This window comes from Varanus komodoensis, unplaced genomic scaffold, assembly GCF_004798865.1.
Source record: "Varanus komodoensis strain SLA01 unplaced genomic scaffold, ASM479886v1 scaffold29_1, whole genome shotgun sequence".
Taxonomy (NCBI): Eukaryota; Metazoa; Chordata; class Lepidosauria; order Squamata; family Varanidae; genus Varanus; species Varanus komodoensis.
Genome location: NW_025335759.1, coordinates 3574969 through 3595002, shown reverse-complemented (window position 1 = coordinate 3595002; position 20034 = coordinate 3574969). Strand labels below are relative to the sequence as shown.

The 20034-nt window shown below is 44.0% G+C and overlaps 1 protein-coding gene across 1 annotated transcript; it reads right to left on the bottom strand.

Moving 5' to 3' along the window:
* Positions 1-744: 744 nt before the first annotated feature.
* Positions 745-19631, bottom strand: MATN1 (matrilin 1). The gene is made up of 8 exons (XM_044435271.1): positions 19544-19631; positions 16697-17043; positions 9544-9766; positions 7706-7831; positions 4475-4882; positions 3442-3594; positions 2272-2352; positions 745-797 (listed from the first exon to the last, which is right to left on the bottom strand). The coding sequence occupies exons 1-8, from the start codon at positions 19629-19631 to the stop codon at positions 745-747; spliced, it is 1479 nt and encodes a 492-aa protein (XP_044291206.1).
* Positions 19632-20034: the final 403 nt, after the last annotated feature.

Here is a 20034-nt window from a genome sequence, read left to right as displayed (position 1 = left end):
GGTATCTTGCTGCATTAGGTAAGCAGTCTTGTGCAACTGCAAATAAATCCATGGATGAATCCATCATGCAAAACCAGACTTGACCCCATACAATTTTTGCACTATTGCTGGTGAGCAGAAATGTTGGCCATAGTTTTCAGAAGATCCACACTCGCCTTCTTTCTTCTTGTACCCCAAGTAGGAGTTGTGGCAGAAGCGTCTGTTCCCGTAAGCCACACTTAATATTCCCTAATTGTTTTCTCTATGACTAGATAAATGTTTTATGCATAAATTATACATTTTCCACTTAAACGAAAAGAAAGAACGATCAAATTCATGTTAATCCAATTCAGTTCTTAAAAATGAGGGCATATACAGAAACTAAATGAAAGAAAAAAGGAGAATGCAAAAGAACTGGTGAGCATTCACAGAACTCATTAAAAGAACTTACTAATCTTTGAATATAGATGTGTGTATATATATGTGTATATATATATATATTAAGCTTTAGATTAAAACAAATCCTCCAATTATTTCTTATATGCATTTTCTATGATGCAAGGAAAGTTTAACCTAGCTGGGTACACAAGGATGCCTGCTACTTTACCATGACCTATACTCTACCATTACAATTTTTAGTCTTTCAAGATGAAGGAACCTCATAAAGCCAATCCTGGTGTAGCTAAGAGAAGAGCTGCCCATCCACATCGGTCAAAGTCTTCTGGCATGTTTAAGTTGGGAAGAAGCACACATGTTCCTGCTTTTTTAAATGGTGATCCTATTTTCTAAGGCGGTCAACCTTTTTGTCACAGCTTCCAGTGAGTGGGAATTAAGGAATAATCAAGGAGGAGGTCTGAAAAGAAGGTGGAATTGCTCTCGGAGGTTATGCTGATTCTGACTGGTTGGATCAAAGGCATGAAACATGAAGATGTAAAAGAACACAACAAATTACTGGATCAGAAGCAATCCTTCTCTAGTCCAGGGTGGAAACCTCAGGCCAGGAGGTCCTGATCTATCCTTCTAGGGGGTTCCAACCTGTCCATCTAAGGTTCTGCAGATAGCCCTGCTCCTTTTCTCTGGGTCACCTCCCTTTCACCCAACTCCCAAACATCCTCCATTCTAAAATACTGAAATGCCTTTCCTAAAGCTCAGTTAAAGGCAATGAACACTTCAAGCAGTAGTATGGGCACATCGTAAGAAGGCAAGATGCACTGGAGAAGAAAGCTTAAAGTTGAAAGCAGAAGATGAAAAGGAAGCAGAAGATGAAAAGGAAGGATGGACTCCATAAAGGAACCCTCACAACTGGGATGTGACCCCTGATCAAATCTACCACCTTGTTTCCCACAGTGGAGAGTGGGGTACTTTTAAGCTGGAAGTGCAGCATGAAAGGAATCACCCCTTCCTGCCATCTGCGTGCCTCCCATCTCCTGGTCTGTGGCCAGTGCTAGCCCAGCCAGCCAGCCGCCTCTGATCCTGGAGGGTCCCTTTTTCCCAGGGTGTTCTCTGAAGGGATCATCTAAATTGCACCTATACGCTATAGAAATGGCATGGTTAATTTGGGATATCAACTATGTAATGTGTACATGTGTTGATGCATATAGATGATAACAGTGGATTAGAGATGATCTGGCCATCGAGGAGGGACATACACCATTTACACAACATCGCTGTGTATGTGTATGTGTGTTAGAGCCATTGACATCAATGTGACTTCAATCAGTCAGGATTAACTTATCCCATCGATGTCAGTGGTTCAGAGCATGCATACATTTGGATCCTACCCATAATGCTGAAGCATAAAAATGACCTTTTGTCATAGGGCAAAGTGGTGTACCTCTGGACAACAAAGTGGCCAAAATGCTCGCCCTTATCAGACATTGACTCGATTGCTCAGGGCTGAATGAGTTGGCCGGAAGACGGTCACTTACCTTGCACAGCCTCCTGCCTAAGTATTGCCTTGTTCCCTTAGGTTTGCCCGAGCCGTAGCTACATGTTCTGTCTCTTACAGAGATGCACACTGTGAAGAGGCATTTGGGCGGGCTGGACTTGTCATACAGATCTCAGAAAGCGGCAGATGATCAACTTTGGTCTTCCACACTGATGCTAACATAAAGGAAGCCATCATTTCATGCAATTAATCACCCTATCGGAAAAGCCAGGAGTATGATTCTAATGCCAATTTAATCTCCAAGCATACTGGAAAAGTTAATCACCCATCCCTCTGCCTTCCCAAAAACACACAAGAAAAAACCACCCTAACATACTTTACTCCAAACAATTCCCAAAGGATATGCTTCCGTGTCAATGCCTTTAGGAGGTTATCTACTTTTGTCTGGAACTTCACGATGGCTTCACATTCACATGGATCTTCTTCTGGGGAAGAGAAAACAAAGTAATTCAATGAAGGCTCATTCCTGGGCATCAGTGGAAGCTTAGGTAACACTCTTTCTCTAGCCAAGAGCCTGAACGCATCAAGACAATGTACATCAAGTAACAATATAAGCAATGCAACATTTTAACGGGAGTTGTTTGGCAAACTTGTCCTCATCTTAAAAATGGATTGGGCCCTTTGAGCTTTAAATTGAATGTTAGAACCTCAAAGATGGTATCCGAAGTGGACACTGGAAGAATATTTTCCTTCCAGTATCATGGGGATTAAATGAAAATCCCTGGATCCCAAGCAGAAAATAGTACTGGCTGTCCCCTGGGGATTATTCTGTTTATCATTAATCACCATGTTCCACACAGAACAAAATCACAGAATCATAGAATAGCAGAGTTGTAAATTACAAGAGGACCATCAGGTCCAATCCCTGCTCAGTGCAGGACACTGAGTTAAACTAGGCCTCTCAGATAGCTGTCCAGTTGCATCCTGAATGCCCCTAGTGTGGGAGAGCCCACAACCTCTCTAGGTCATTGGTTCCATTGTCATTGTCCTGCTAAATTGTGCCACCAAACTCCTATTTGCTCTCCCTGTTCAGTCCTTGGGAGCTTGGTTGGTTGTGTACCAGCGTCCCTAGAGCAGTTGAGGCAGCTTCCTCTGATCTGCTAATCTAGGAATCAGAAACTCAAAGCACAATGATGCTTATCATCAATTTGCAAAACTGTAGAACAACCATCTGTTCCAATTTACAGAGGGTTCTATTTGAAGGCATCACCTATTTGAAGGGTTGTCCATAGTTTAAAGAGCCCTATGAAAGGAGCACGTAGTTAACCTTACAGATAGGAATATATGGACACCAGATGTAAAAATAATTCCACAAGAGACTGCCAGGAAGGTGTCTAGACCTTTCACAGAGAAGGTGGTTGGGTTGGGTTCAATGAATTTCCTTGCAGGCCAAAGCACTCCATCAATTAACATTATGAGTTTGCAACACTGCTAGGCTGCACTACCATTATGGCTATGATCTCCCACTACTTGCCAGAGCAAGTGCTGCACCTGCCGTGCATGACGTCACTCACCAACACACATTTTACTTTGTAACTTCTTCCCAATTTGGTTGATGGTTCGGAAATCAGCAGAGTAGAAGTAGTGCTCCACCACCGGTTCAGAGGCTATTTCTTTCAGTTCATCTTCAACAGCATTGCCCACTCCAATGGCAAACATCTTGTAACCTGCGAGAAACAAGAACTGATTGTCCTCCTGGTGTTGCCTCTGTGAAAGTCTTGCAACCCATTCTTTACGTGCAAAGTACTGCCTGCCACAACATATTGCAGTGTAAAGTGCCCTGTGCCTTGACAACTCCATTCCATTCTCCTTCACTCCATGGCCACTGAGCAAACCAAATCATCCCCAGATTGTTCTTAGGTTATCCCTGGTGGTGCAGATTGGAACCAAACCTGGAAACAGTTCCTAGAAGCAAAACCGTGAATCTGGAAACATGCCAGGAAAGAAGCCAGCAAGGTTTACTCAGACTATGTGCATGGAAGAGAAAGTCCAGCAAATCCAAACAACTCTTCACCAGAAATAATGTTAGCTTATATACAGTTTCTGCTTATAGATCTGCAATACAGGTATGCTGATACAGAGTTTGTGGCATGCTACCATCAGATGGCTGGAGAAGGTGCTGGAGAAGACTCCTGAGAGTCCCTTGGACTGCAAAGAGATCAAACCAGTCAATCTCAACGGAAATCAACCCTGACTGCTCTTTAAAAGGCCAGATACTGAACATGAAACTCAAATATTTTGGCCACCTGAAGAGAAGGAACAACTCACTGGAGAAGACCCTGATGCTGGGAATGATTGACAGCAAAATGAGAAGGGAACGGCAGAGGATGAGATGGCTAGATGGAGTCACTGGGGCAGTGGGTGTGGGCTTGGGTGGACTCCAAGGGATGGTGGAGGACAGGAGAGCCTGGGGGACTGTTGTCCATCTGCTTGTGATGCGTTGGCCATGACTTTGTGGCTAAACAACAACCATCAGATAATCCCCCGAAAATGTTGCATCTGAATCAGGATATTGCAAAGCAACAGTAGTAATTTCTGAAAACCTACCCAATTCTTTGGCTTTCTTGGCAGCATCATTGATGTAATCCTGTGACCGGCCATCAGTAAACACAATAGCTACCTTGGGAACTCCGGGTCTTGCTCCACTGGAGATGGCAAAGGAATTGTCCACTAGATATTTCAAAGCTTGGCCAGTCATGGTGCCTTTCTCCATGTAGGTCATCTTCCTCACTGCTGCTTTGATGTCTTTCTTGTTCTTGAATCGCCCCAGTGGGAATTCTTGCCTTACTGTACTGGAATACTGGACAAGGCCCACTTGTGCGTTTTTGTCTGACACATCCAGGGAATCCACAATCTGGTTGATGAATCTCTTCACCAACTCAAAATTTTCAGGCCTGACACTCTTGGACCCATCAATCAGGAAAATAAGATCTGTGGCAGCCCCTCCACTGCAGGCTGCAAGTAACCGGAAAAACACAAAACCCAAAAAAAGGAGCTGAAATAGTCACCTCTTCATTTTAATTAGAAACAGTTTTTAAAGCATGAATTTAGCAAATATATGGAAAATACGTTAATGAATCCTGTTTTCCAATGTGGGGGCGGGGGGGGGATCTTGCTAGATTTTCTTTCATAGTTCAGATCATAACAGCTGTTACTGATTGGGAATTAATGAATCAAACCAATTTATACTTTAAAGAAAATATGCAAGTTTCTAAATGCTTAAAAGTCCCTGTTGGATCAGACCACAGATCCAACTAGTTCATTTATTTATTTAGAAATTTCTAATTCATGCTGTATACTGAACAGAGTTCAGGGCATAAAAATTCCAAAATACAAGGATAAAAACAAAACACTTAACTAGCCTGACTCTACCCAGGCACTACAGCCAAATACTGAAGTGCTGAGTACCACATCCAAGGGTATTACTGTGTACCTTATGTATGTATATATAATTCACACAACTGAGGATGCTAGGGTACCATGCCTAGCTTAGCTTGTCTAGTTTTTACATTCTCTTAACAACTTGACATTCAGATGTTGAAGCACAATAAAGGCTATGTGGAAAGCGGAGTGTATGTTCTCTTTGGCCATGCAAGAGGGCCACTGTTTATTCTTAGACAGGAAATTGGGGGAAGGCATTTTCATTGGCATGCATTAGAGAGTCCAGAGATTGGTTCAACCTATTTATTTATTCTTGGCACTATGGAATGTTCCCCAATCTCAGCTTCTAAAAACTGAGTTGGTTGTGTTTGATCTACTGGGTGCTCTCCTTAATCCTGCTAGTCACTAGATGCTTAGTTTTCTCAAGGAGCTCTTATATTTTGCTGGATCCCTTGTTCTGTCAATGGCAGCCAGTGCAAAGTCTTAGATGAAGTGATCTGTGCATCTCTGTTGCTTTTCTGGCTATCTGAACAGCATCAGGAAGGTCATTTAAGGACTGAAGACATGGCACAAGCAGTGTAGTTATGCTGAAGGGGTGGAAAGGATGCAGTGTCCATCAGCCATCAGGGCCTATAAGAATGGCCCTCTTGTTATTGCTTGCTTTCTAGTGTAACCTCCCATCCACCCTTCCAACCAGCCTCCCGGGCACACAGAAGAGCAACAGAAATTACGCTAAGAAACACAGAAGTGAGGTAAGTAGTCCACTCAGAGGAACATGACCGATGCCTACTCGTAAGCGCCCAAGTGTGGTTCTGTGGGGAATTGCTTTGTGGTTGCGCAACTTCTGAATCTTCAGCATAATTCTCTGATATATTCCACACGACCCCTGCTACTCATCCCTGGGCAGGTGCTTAAGCAAGTGCTTGCTCTAGACTGGGCACTCTTGCATGAACCTCATTATCTAGTTCCATTTCCACTGGGTTCAGGCCTGGTTTTAGAATAGAAAGTGCTTGGGTTGCCCTGTGCGGTGACCATTGCTGAGCAAGGGAGTACAACTCTGCCGATTTTTTTGGAACCCGCAGTGGTTTTCAGTAACCCCAACCGTGGCATCCTTCTGAATTGGCTACTTGAGCTGACAGTTGAAGCTACTTCATTGAATGGCTGATTCCGGATGGTGGTGTTGGGGGATTCTTGCTCTGCCCCTTGACAGTTATGCCATGGGATGGCACAGAGTTCTGTTTTCTCCCCTGTGCTATTCAACATCTCCATGAAACCACTCAGAGAGCTTGTCTAGAGATAGGGATTGAAGTGTCACCAATATGTTGATGATGCCGATTCCGAGTATTATGCCAATATTTCTCCATCATCACCAGATGTCAGCTCATTTCCTGAAGTGCTGCTGCTAACATTTATATTTCTGAATGGCTTGTGGATGGGTTAGTTGAAGGAGTGTCTACCTCCATATACACCTGTCTGAACCATAAGATCCACTTCAAAGGTCCTTCACTGACAGGCCGAAGGAAAGGAGATGGGTACCTACTAAGAAAGGGACCTTTGCTGGTGTCAGGTTGTGCAATGATTCTCTCAGAGAGACTTGCCTGGTGCCTACACCACACTGTTTCTTGTACCCAGGAAGGCATTTTCCCAGGCATTTCAGTTTTACTTTAAACCTGATACTGCATTTTAAATATTTGCACTGCTGCTAAGTTCTATGTGTTGGTTTGTTTTCATTTCTGTGTTGTAGTTTAAAATCTGTAAGCTTTTAATTGTGTTTTATCATCTTGTATGTTATGCTTTCAATTGTTGTGAACCACCAGAGAGCTTCAGCTATTGGGCAGTGTAGAAATATAGCAAATGAATACCACATCTCATCATCTTCAAAACTATTATCCAGTTCTGGCCTTTAGGGGCACTGGCCCAGTAAAACTAGAGAGCAGAAGCAGGCACAGTCTACAGCCAGGCAACCCCAACATGGCAACCCAGACCCTATGCCACTTCCTGTCCCATTCTCCTTTCCACCACCATGATCTTCTCCCCCTCTGTGCCTGTTTTTTTTTTGGGGGGGGGGAGGTCCCATATTTGTAGGGTAGAAAAGCAGGAGGATGACAGAGAGGTTCTGTGGCTGCACATTGCCCCTAGCTATGGAAAATCACGCCCAAGACTTCATGCAAGCTTGGAGCTGGCCCTGATTAGACACAACCAGGAATTCAGAGGGCTTTGCTAAAGCAGCAGGAAGGTCTTCCCTTTACAGCAAGAAAAGAGTCCATAGGAAGGGGGCACAGTTTCCCAGGAACCCCAGAGGGGCACACTTAGCTCCCAGGCCTGAGGCCTGGCATCCCAGATGGACAAGCCTAGGAACTGTTCCACACTTGCCAAGTCTAAGACAGGGCTATTTACCGCTGCAAGTTTTCCCATCACTGTTCAGTATGAATCCCTCTTTGCAAGCACAGGTATATGAAGTCCCTGCACTGACACAGATTTGCTGGCAGTCGTGGTCTCCCGTGGCACAGAGGTCAGACACCGCTGTAAAATAATTACATGTAATGTTAACATATATCAAGATTTCACAGTGCACAGAAAGAAGCTGATTCTAACTCTTTTTTCAAGTTGCACAGTATAGATCTCCTTGCTTTAAGATCTGATCCTATACAGAAGGCCGGGGTATGGAAATCCCCCAATGCTTTAATCATTTTACAGGTTGACTCAACATCCACAGCAATTATCTGCCCAACCCCCCCCAAAACAGGGCATGGGATTGCAATTGTGCTACTGGAGGAGCAGATCATAAAAATTTGCTTCTCCTCCCACCCCCAGCAATTTTCCTTTTCAAAAATCACCATCTGGAGCTAATATTTACCCTGCCAGGGGAAATAGAATGGTACCATATGTGTAGTTGTGTGATGTCGATACAGGAGTGCTTCATGGGGCCAGTTTAATTGGGAAATTGGCACGGAAGCAATGCTTGGACTGCATCCTCCAGATGGTTTTATTTAATGCAGGAAATCCTGAACTTACCCTCTCTGCATTATAGACAGCTACATGTTTTGAGCCCACATTTTTTTAAATTACTTTACACTTGTCTGAGTGTAAGCCAGGCCAAAGAAAGGGCAGCAAAGAGATAGTCTTGAATATGCTTTGTCACCCACAGGTGGAAATGCAGCTTCCTCTCTTTGCCCATGCATAGGGATGGGAGAACCAGGGAGGTTCAAGATCACAATGATAAAAGCAGCACTTCCAAGTCCCATGAGGTACTAGTTCTCCTCTACTCAGCACTGGTTAGGCCCCATCTGGACTACCGTATCCAGTTTTGGGTACCACAGTTCAAAAGCGATGCAAACATGCTGGAAGGGGTTCAGAGGAGAGCAACAAGGAGGATCCAGGGACTAGAAGCAAAGCCCTATGACGAGAGATGGAAAGACTATGGCCTATGGGCATGTTTAGCCTGGTGAAGAGAAGAATATGATAGCACTCTACAAGTACTTGAAAGGCTGTCACAGAGAGGAAGGGCAGGATCACTTCTCCATCACTCCAGAGAGCAGGACATGGAATAATGAGCTCAAGTTGCAGAAAGCCAGATTCTGGCCAGATAACAGGAAAAATGCCCTGACTGTTGGAGCAGTACAGGAATGGAACCCATGACCTGGGAGGGTTGTGTGCTGGGAGGGGTGGCTTCACTTGGAGTCCTGCGCTGAGCAAGAGATTGGACCTGATGGCCCCCTGACCACTTCCTGCTTTACTATTCTATTATTCTATGCTCTATTTTATCAACGCAACTCAAAGCAGTTTGCAGACAAAATCCAAGAAACAAACACCAAAAAGGAGAGGTGGGGGAGGGGAGAAATAAAACCCCAAACAATATTGCACCAAAGAGGCTTCAGTAGCCACTATCACCAGCATTCAGAGCACAAAATAAAATCCTAAAGAAAGCCTCAGCCAGGAGTAGCACCATGGGGACTGTCTCTGCCATCCACGATTGGGCTTTAAAGTGCCTTCTGGAGGATGCAGTGGAGGCAGGCAAGACAGACAGTCCGGCCTGAAGCAGGAACAGCAACAGCAGTACCCAGTGTGGGCAGTGAGAGGGTCAAATTACAATATGCTGGGTGTGGGGTTATTTATCTATTCTCAGCTCCATCCCTTTTGGACTCTGGCACTGAAAGGAAGTTCCCCAGGGCTTCTCTGGAGCAGAATTCACCACTCGGATGGAAAGAGTTCCCCTGCCCCTTGTGGAAGCTTACCACAGAATGCTTCCTGAAATTTCGAGCTCAGCTTCTCGATGACGCTATAGCTCTCCACATAGTCCACGTGTTCCTCCAGAGGCTCACTGGCGATCTGCCGCAAGGTGTGCATGTCCACGCGGCCCACACCAATCGCGAACATTTCGATCCCGAGCGCTCTTGCCCTCGCCGCTACGTCTTTCACCATATCCTGGGGCCGCCCATCCGTCACTATGATGGCCACCTGAGGACAGAGAAGTGGAAACTTGAGGGCCTGTCCAACTGCCTTCTTCCTGGTGGTGTCCATCTCAACTCACAGGATGTCCTTAGAGCCACGGTTGCCACCCAGCTTGCTCTACTTGGAACCAAGACACGAATTCCTCAGAAGCAGCCATTCAGCAAGCAAGCAAGCAAGCAAGCAAGCAAGTAAACAAGCAAGCAAGCAAGCATTCGCCTTACTGAGTCTCTCCTACAAAGAACACTGTGGGTATTTGCAAGGTTGAATCTTTCCTCTTATAGTGATGCGTAAAGACAAGAGAAATAATGGGTACTATTTGTGGGTTGACATCTATTTTACAGGAATCAGATGGTCAGATGTTTTAAGGGACACAAATGATTTAGGCTTCCCAAATGCAAATCCACATTAAAAATCACCTTCAGTAGTAGTGCAGGGGTGCATATTCTTTCTCTACCCACACAACCTCCATAGAGAAAAGGTTCAGCGGCTTTCAGGGAATTTCCAAAATCTTTCTTTTAATTATTGACAGCTGAATGTCACATGAGCAGCAGTGTGCCTGCCTGCCTTTCCTGAATTAGAACAAAAGCTTTGCTCCTGCAGCCAGTGTGCATTCAGCACAGCATTCTTGGGGAGGGGTGCATGGGGGGGGGATAGCTTGCCCCCTTGACCCTCATGCAATAGCAAGGGGTGAATTTCTCCATTTGGAAGATTTCCCTGGGAAGGAAATGTGTTTTGGCTCTGATTTGGCCCCACCAGGACAGGAAGAGCTATAAAGTGGTTCCTGGCTGGTCTAGGACTTTACCTGAGCCAAACAAAAAAAGTTCCTAGTTCTCATGCATTATCATGACCTATGGTTATCATGGCCATGATTCTCTATGATGGCTGCCTTGAAGTGAAGTCCTGAAAAAAAGAAACCAGAAAAACAGGGAGTGAGATTCTTCCTGCCATTTTCTCTCTCCACCCTAATTCATTCATATATATGTATGTATGTCTATGTGTGTGTCTATATATATATTCAGAGAGAGATTGAGGTGAAAAAATCCTTCTTAGGAACTAATTTATAGCTTAGAATACATCATCAACTTCTGTCTGGCACATTTCTAAGAGAAGAACAGCTGAGGATGAAATTCAGGAGGAGACAACTGCCAGGGCAGAATTAAGCTTCTGCATTGGATCTTTAGCCTCTTTAGATGCAATTCTCTCCTTACATGGGCACTTTCCAAGAAGCAAAAGTCATCCTGGCTCCCTTAAACATGACTGAAGTATACAATATAGTTGACGGAGAATCATGCAATTTCCCTTGCTTGCCAGAAGAGAGAGCCATTTATTTAACAAACTGGGTGGAAAAAGTCAAAGTGAGAAGCTTCTCTTGTGCAAGATGAGGAAGTGGACGAAGAAGAATGCATGTTTGGTGAGATAGAGAGATTTGCCAATTAGAGCAAATCAAACCTGTTTTCCACAATCCAAGAGAAGCATTAAAGGAGCTGTTGCAAAGAATATGGGCTGCAACATTTGTGAGGGGATGTAATTACAGATAAATTGATTCCTCTTGGCAAAGATGTAGATCTTTCCCTTCCAAGATCAGGAAATCCATCACAGAGAGTGGGGTAAAGGGAGAATTCTTTATATAATGGAGTATATAAAGGGGTATAATGGAGTGGGGTATAATGGAGGGGATTGGGACCACCAGGATACAGTGCATCCCGGTAGAACTGCAGCCTCCTTCCCTCTCTCTTTGAAGCACCTCAGCTGCATTGCCAAAACTGGCTGCCCAGTTGGAATGAAGAAGGGGAGATGTGGGGAGCTGGAGCTGAGCTCTGCTGCTGCTCCCACTTTCCAGTGGATGCCCATCATCCTTGAGTTTGAGGTCTTCCAAGCAACAAAGGTGCAATCAACAAAATTCACAAATATCAGGCTACTTCTGGCTAATACGTCTTCCCCAAATATCTGTAAGGCACCAGGTTGCTAACCCCAGCTCAAGGCTCAAAAAATGCAACCATTAGAAAGAAGCTTGAGATTTTTCTGTTCTCAGGCTGTATATGCCTCACTTCTCCTTCCGCCCCTCATCACTGAAAGTTCCTGCCTCTCTGCTGGCTGCTATAATACTTTTTATGCATTATTTTCATATCGCATTTATAGGTCGCTTTTTTCCCTTTTGCAAGGAACCCAAGACAACGTGAAAGATGATCCCCTTCTGCAGTTTATCCTCTGTGAGCAACAGCAATTGTGTGAGGCAGGTTGGGCTGAGAGACCGTGACTCGCCCAGTGAACAACAGGGCCAGGTGTGATTGAGAACACAGAGTTCTGGACTCCCAGTCCAGCACTTGAATCACTACAATACACTGACTCTCCATAGCCTGTCTTCCACCAATTTTAAAGCTGCTAGGTGTTCCAGCTAAAGCTCCACCAGAAAATTTTAATTGTCCTAAAATAGGCTATGAACCATTCAAAATGTAACTAGGTAGGTACATCATTTAAAGAGGTAAGTGGTGAACTGTAGAATGCCTTAGGTTTTTAAACTTTTGAAATTCTAAAAGATAGGAGTCAAAAGCGGGAGGAAACTGCCTCCTTCCTTGCACATGTTAACAGGATGAATTTTGCAGTAGGGGTGGCAGTTCTATCATTCTCAGTGTCACCAAAGTTGTCAATGAGATTGTGGCATCCCATTTCTGCGTGAGTTTGCAATTCTTTTCTTAAAAATAGCCATATAAATATTTGTACAAATATATATATATATAGTACAAGTATATATGTGTGTGTGTGTGTGTATATAGAGAGAGAGTTTATACACCACACACACACACACACACATATTAAAGTAAGGATTTCCTGACCATTTTTAAATGGGTGCATTTCTCTTTGCATATTTTTTCAGAGGTAGGAATGTTGTCAAGCCCAAAGTTAGGGAAGCATGAATTTCTGACTGAAAATTGCATTTCAATCTACGCATAGATCAAGGAGGTACAAATTATTTAAATCCATTTTAAAAAATGATTTTTTTTTTTTTTTGCACAAATGTTTTTGGAAGAAGATGCCCTGTTCTCCGGCTTTGATTCCCCTTCCCCTTTATTTCAGATAATATTTCAGAGCAAGAGGAAGCTTAATCCACCAATCCATCATCAGATACTCCAAGAACTTCCAGATAAGAGCACTTGACTTAGCCAGGCTCCTGAGTTCCCTTGAGGGCAGTCCTCACTGCCCCCACACCATAGGGGCTACCTGTATAGAAATGAGCAATACTCATTTAAGAAGCAGCTAGATCTCTGGTAGTTCTGGAAGCATCAGCAAGTCCATCAGCTTCCAGCATTCAGAAGAGTTCAGATGGCCTCTGCATGTTACTGAGACAACTGCTCTTCTTGTATGAGCTTCAGCCCTTAACCGCTATAGTGATCTGTCCAGGGTCCTGACAGCCCTTGCTTTGGTTTGCCTTGCCTATCAGCTGGGACCTTGTTTATTGGGCATGACCTTCACAGAGGTGATCTGAAAACAACAGTAATTCTGTTCTTCCCCTGGAGCCCTGAGCTGTGCTAGGGCAAGACAGAAAGCAAGAAAAATGCACTGTGCCCTATAACACCATTCAGAATGATGCTGCTGAAGGGTCATTCCAATATGTTATGGGGAAATTATAGGTGGCTGCCTGCACTAGCAAAAAGCTAGAAGTGTTAGTGAGTTTTTCATGCTGAGCTGCCCTTGAAATACACTCCCCATAAAATAGCCCAAATTCCCTTTTCTCACTTTCTAGCCTGAAAAACAGCTGGGCTATGAAAGTAAGACATGCCATTTTTATCAGCACTAATTTTAAAAGCAATTAAGAAAATAAGATTAGAGAGTGTCTATGGTGGTCTTCAAATGTCTGAGGAGCAATCCCACCAACAATTAAGCAATTTGTTCTCTAGAACCAATGGATGGAGGGGTTGCCCAAGGATTAGGAGAAATGTGCAAACAATAAGACAATGGAACAGACTGCCTTGGAGGTGGTGAGCCTTCCTTTCCTAGACACGTGTAAGGAATGTCTGGGAAGGCATCTGGCAGGGATGCTTTGCTGTAGTTGCATCCTGCATGGCAGATCTTGTGCTGAGCAGAGGATTGGATTAGATGACCTCTAAGGTCCATGTAGAGAAGTCATCCTGAGACTGTCTGATGAGCTAGTTCAATTGTACATGTTTGTGCCTTAGTAGAAGGTAGCTTTCTTTTAGCTTCCTTTTAATTTCCTTGTCAAATTGCGATTACATTGGTTCAAAAATAAGACACTGTCATATTATGATCTTCACTGACCACAGTACACAATTGAAAAGAGTGGGGGTATAATTTCATTTTGACACTCATCGAACATAAGTGGATTCTGCCCAAGTGTTCAGTTGGGTTTTAGATGCAGCTCCTCTCTTAGATTTATGTTTCATATTTGCAGTCTTAGGTCACATCAACAAAAGTATCGGTTCAGAACCTCAGGAAGTTACAGTTCTATTTGGCGCTGGTCAGATATCACCTCCAATGCCGTGTCCAGTTTTGCATACCTCAACTTAAGGAAGATTTAGACAATTTCAAATGAGTTCTGAAAGGGCAATAAAGATTATCATGGCACTAGAAACTAAGTCCTGTGAGGAAAGATAGAAGGGAATGTTCCAACGAGAAAAGACGGCGGGGGGCGGGGGGGATATAGTTTTTTCCAAGCATCTGAAAGGCTGCCACACAGAAGTGGGTCTCAACCTATTCTCTCATACAAGATGGTAGGAGATGGGGGCAGATTTCAGATGAACATCAGAAAAACTTCTTACTGGTCAGAATGCTCAAACAAGAGCACCAACTCCCTGAGCTAGGAGGTCTCCTTGCTGGAACTCTCTGCAGACAGACTAAACTGGATTTCTGCACTGAGGAACATGATTTTGGACCCCTCCTATGCAATTTCCACCATGATGAACAAGGCATTTTGGAGAGCGGTCATTCATTCATATGGCTGCCATATGTCAAGGAGGACTTGACGGCACACAACAGGAGCAGCAGCAACAACAACAACAGCAACAAGCTTTCAACCTTGAAGATAAATAGCATGATGCATTGGCCAAATTTTATGAAATCTGAGAGCAAGATTTTTTGGTGGATTATTTTTGAAATGTTAAGAGCAGGCTCAAAACTGTTTCAGGTTTTCGGAACCTGCTGAGCAAAGCATTCCCAGACATATTTATTTTTCCCCAGGGATTGAAAAGGTGCTGAAACAGCATATAATGTTACGTCTCATAGAACAGCCCCTTTTCAGCTTCCTAAAAGAAGCTTTGTGGACTGTGGAAGCCTTTGTCCTTATGGACAGAGATAGGACCATATTTCTTGCTGACAATCCCTCCCTTTCAAACAATCTGAGTTTAAATTTCACTGTGATATGCTGAGGTGTATTCCAAACCACGAGGTTGAGTGCATTATCATTTTATGACTGAACAATATATGGCATTGTTTCTCCTTAAATTTTTCAGGGGTCTCTTCATGCAGAATTGACATGCTTGGTGGCTAGCTGGCACCCTCCACCCTGAACTACAGATGTTTGATCAAAAATCTATTGAGACCTTCCAGGCATAGAGTTTTCCTTGCAAGGGTTTTGTATAGATATTTATGACAGAATGGCCTATCACTATATGTGCTCGTTCAACAACCAAATCCTAAAATGGGGCTACCATCTCAGGGAGAGAGAACTCAGTCAATGACCATCCTTTATGCCATTATGGGTTTGGGGCTGGAACAACTTTCAAGGGGTTTTGCTCACTTGTAGATTGGCAAGTTGGAGCATGTAGTCTTGGCGATCACACAAACCAGCCCCGCCTACCCAGAGATATCAATTTAAGGGACTGAATTGAAGCTGACCTGGAGTCAAGGACATTTCTGTTGGCCCTCCCAGGTTGTGGAAGCAATCCTCATTTTTTGTTATCCCTCCTACTTATCACTCAAACAACAGGCAAAACCAACTTTATTCAACAAAACCCTTGGTGTTTAAGTGGATCTGTGGGGTCGATCCTGTTTTGATTCTGTTTTTACTGTATTTTAATTAGTTTTATTGAGCTAAGCTTTAAAAAACGTTCCCAAGATGAGTGCTGAGTATAAATCAAATAAACCAATAAAGAGGTGGGATGAAAATTTATGCTTGTACAGAATCTCTGCGCAGAGACTCATATTCGAAATGGAGGCACCCTTAACATCTCTGTTAAAGTCAACACAAGACTCATGTTTTACTAATTGCTACTACTCCTCATTTTCACTGCGGCCACTCTCTTGGCATGCAGGCAATGGCACTGACTGCTCCTGCTTTTCACCTCCATTATTTACAGGCCAGGCTGTAAGGTAGGTAATTAAGCATCTTGCAATAGAGTGGAAGAGCTGCCTCTCCAAAGGCCTCTCGTTAGGCTCATGGGACCTTGCGAAGGGCTCAGTAGTGCTGACCCTTGATGCCCGCCCTGGGTCAATGTAGTGCCTGAATCTTTGGCATCTTCTTTTTAACCTAGTTCCCCATGGAAGAGGTTGTGTTGGGAGAAATCCCATTTTCTTCAAAAAAGTTACTTTTAGCATGGCAAAAAGAACTATCCTGGCCTATCGTTAGGAAATATTTGAGAACTGGGAAACAGAAATGCCACTGTAAGAGAAGTCAGCTGCTGCTGGAGCATAAGAGTGAAATAAAATTGCCACAAGCAGCCATTCATCCATGAAATGATATCTCCCTCTAAGGACCTCTGTGCTCAGCTGCGGAGATTGGAGAAGCCCAAGTAAGCAGATGCTAAGGATAGACACCGGGTGAGTGATTTCCACATAGTTTCCACAGATTGTTCTAGCAGACATTTTCTGTATCAAGATTGCTTTTTTCTCCAAGCTTGTACCTTACCACAAAAACAGATGGGGGAAAGAAGTGGGAGAAGAATGTGGAATGAGGGCTCCTGCAACCCTGGAGCATTTTCATACCTTGTTGATTTCAGGGGCGTGTACTCTGGCTCCTTCTTGCTCACTGAATGCTCGGTTGATTGCAAACTGGATTGCCAGGCCTGTCATGGTCCCAGTGGAGAGGGGCTCAATCTTCCGAACAGCTTGAAGCAGACTGGCCTTTGTACGGTGAGTCTTGAGGGATACCTCATTCTTGACTGTGCTGGCATAGTTGATGACACCAACCCGCGTAGCATTGGGCCCCACATCAAGCGACTCAGTGACTTGGGACAGGAAAACTTTGATTTTTTCAAATTCATTGGGTCGTACACTCCGGGAACTGTCAACAATGAAGACAAGGTCTGTGGGTCTTGTCCTACACTGGACACCTGTGTGAGAAAAGCAAATAGCACTATCTAGCTTTCTGCAGAAGGAGCTTTAGGTGCTCGGGATGAACTGGATGGATCTGATGTTGAGTCCTTCTAGTGGCCAGATTTTGAAATACATAGGCACCTGATTTTGGGTAGGATTTTCTCATTTCAAAACTTTGAATTACAGCAAAGGTTTCCCCACTGCAGACAACACTTACATGCTTATCTTCCCAATTCCTTTCATACTCTTTCAAATGAACTATCCATGACCCATAAAGATAATAAGCAAATACTGGCTCAAATTGAGAACTTACTGCAAATGGAGCACAATCAACAAATGAACACAATCAGCTTGAGGGTCCTGCTAGGTAGATGTAATAGATCTAAAGATACTGTCTGAAGATACAGTCCATCATTAATAGCAATGCCCATTTCTTTATACATAAAGGGTGAATGCCAGACAAAAAGTCTGCCATGAATCTCACATATAGACAGGTTAATGTAATCACTGATAAATTGTGTACTTTAACTGAGAATTGAAGAGAGGACAAAAGAATAATCAGCCTTTTGGCATCTCAACATTGTTAACAGTCCAGAATGAGTGAAGCAGATGGTTTCAATGCCAATAAAAGTAGGGTCAACTCAATATGATATCTTGCTGTAGCTCCAGTGATCAAGAAGTGGGGCTTTCGCAAGTAGCATCATGCAAAGGGAAAGCAGGAAACGGTGGACTTGCCCTCCCACTGAAAGTAAACTGAACCCACTTCAGTAGCAGCCCAAGATTATATATCTTAGAATGAGCTACATATATCTCAGTTAGTACTGTTTAGTTCAAAAAGCAACATGGACATTCCCTACCCCAAAATATACAGCTCAGTAAAAACTAAATTTGCCCCCAGATAGGCACTTCAAGAATCAATACTCAGACCGCAAATACCAGATTATAGAACTGAGATGCTGCTATGCATTTAGATGCCATGGAGACAGTTGTCCTGACCCAGAGAATCATCCCATGTTTGAAAGTTGCACCATGTCTGCAAAACCAAAAGACAGCAACCGACACTCTTGTAGGATTCAGCACCATCCTTATCTCAAAATGTGCTGCTGGATCCAACCAGAGTACTGTGTCTTGTCACAGAGCATGAAGGTCCCAGATTCAGTCCCTAACATCTTCAGGTAGGACCAGGAAAGATTCCAGTGTGCAACTTTGGAGACCTAAAGCTGGTCACTATGGACAACCATGAATCAGAGGGACCAATGCTTGGACTCACTGGTCCCTTCCTAGCCCAGGTTCTTCCTTCCACAGTCACCAACTGGATGCCCTTAAGAAGTCCAACAGCAAGATATAAAGACAATAATTCTCAGGCGTGCATGCACCACAGTTCCTTTAGCCAGTAACAGGTATCAGCGGCATAACAACCCTGAATTTGGAGACTGCATGTGGCCACCATGCCTAGTAGCCATTAACACACCAAGCTTCCATATGTCTTTCTGGAGCCTTGGTAGCTTTCTGGATGAGACAGACCAATCTAATGAATGAACCATTCATACATTCATGTCTAAATCCATTGTGTGAACTGCTTCTTTCTTTAAAAGCTCCACCAATCACATTTGCACTGTGATCCTCCTGTTGCAGTAAATCCCCCAGATTAACTATTGTAGGGTTTCTTGTAGCACAGCCTCCCATCTTCCAGACTGACTCATTTGTTTATTCTACCTATAAACCTTTTCACTGGAAGCCTATCTTTTCATTTTGCCATCAGATGCCACCTTCAGTGCAGAATGTGAACTTTTGTCAACAACCAAAGTGTGAAATGCATAGTGAAAGCCGGCACTGGCATTTGGAACTCCTTCGTGGAACCAAAGAGCCAGTGGCATGAGAGCGCAGGTAGGTCTCTCTGAGATGAGAGGTGGGAGTCAGATGATTTTCTTCTGTGATACCTCAGATGTAGTACAGCCTGAATAAGGCTGCAGCCTCTAAGCCAGCAAAGTCTCCCATATAGACTTTGAAACTCCAAGGCTCAATAAGGATTATTTCTATTAAAGCAGGGTACCGCACACGAAAATTCAGTTTAAAAAAATAGTGGAGAGGCTTAGCTAAATAGACTCCTTTCTACAAAGATTCTATTCTGCTAAGGCATGCCAAACCCAAACCTCAATCAGGAGCTGATTGAGAATGAAGACCTTTGTCCTAGGATGCGGCAACAGATGAGGGGTGAGAACACCACTGCTGCTATGTGTTTTGATTACTGGTGCAAAGTTAACACTGCTGATTGTGATCTCTGAGTGTGCTTTCATCTCAGTCTCTTTTCCAAAATAAAGAAACAAGGATCCACAGCAGAGAGCCTTAAATTGTTGTAGCTTTTGGGAAGGGAGGGAAATGTGCCTATTACGCACACCACAGTTCACACTTTTTTCTGTCTTGTTCTGTGTTTCAGTTCCCTTCTCTCTTCCATGCCTGGTTATCACAGCCTGCTGGCCCAAAGGGAATAGCTAACCGATAGATTGCATCACTTACCTCTCAGCTGTGGAGGGACCCCATTCACTCCCTGCTCCTGCAAGAGAAGCAGCACGGAGAGCAGGAAGACAGAAAAAAGGGCTATCATGATTGCTGGGATGGAGGCAGACTGTGGAGTGGCAGCCTCTGGCTTTGGCCCCGAGGTATTAATGGGCCACTCCTCAGAAAGGCAGCAGGCCAGCCAAGAACACGTGTGAACCTCGGGGTGGGGGTGGGAGGCTGAATGGAAGTGTGGAAGGATGGATATTGACAAGGAGAGGTCCCTCGGCCCTTCCCCTAGCCCGGATTTGTGACAACAGCTCCATTGCTCGACTAGGAGGTGGGAAGTAGTAAAAGCAACCAGCAGCAGCTTGGAATGCAGGGAATTTGAGACCTGAACAGTGAAGCCAGTCAAATCAACTCGAAGAAAGGGGTACCTCTGCCAATCACCAGCTTTAATCTGGCCTGGGGGCTGCCACAGTAAGTAAACTGTCTCCAGCGTGTTGGGACCA

Excerpts from the sequence above, each read along its gene's own strand:
- MATN1 (XM_044435271.1), bottom strand. The coding sequence starts at position 19,631 with ATGATAGCCCTTTTTTCTGTCTTCCTGCTCTCCGTGCTGCTTCTCTTG. Across the intron at positions 9,767-16,696 it reads ACGCCCCTGAAATCAACAAG|GTGGCCATCATAGTGACGGA; the intron begins GTATGAAAATGC and ends CTCTGTCCTCAG. Across the intron at positions 798-2,271 it reads AAAGGCATTGACACGGAAGC|TGGAAGCTGTGACAAAAAGG; the intron begins ATATCCTTTGGG and ends ATTCCCACTCAC.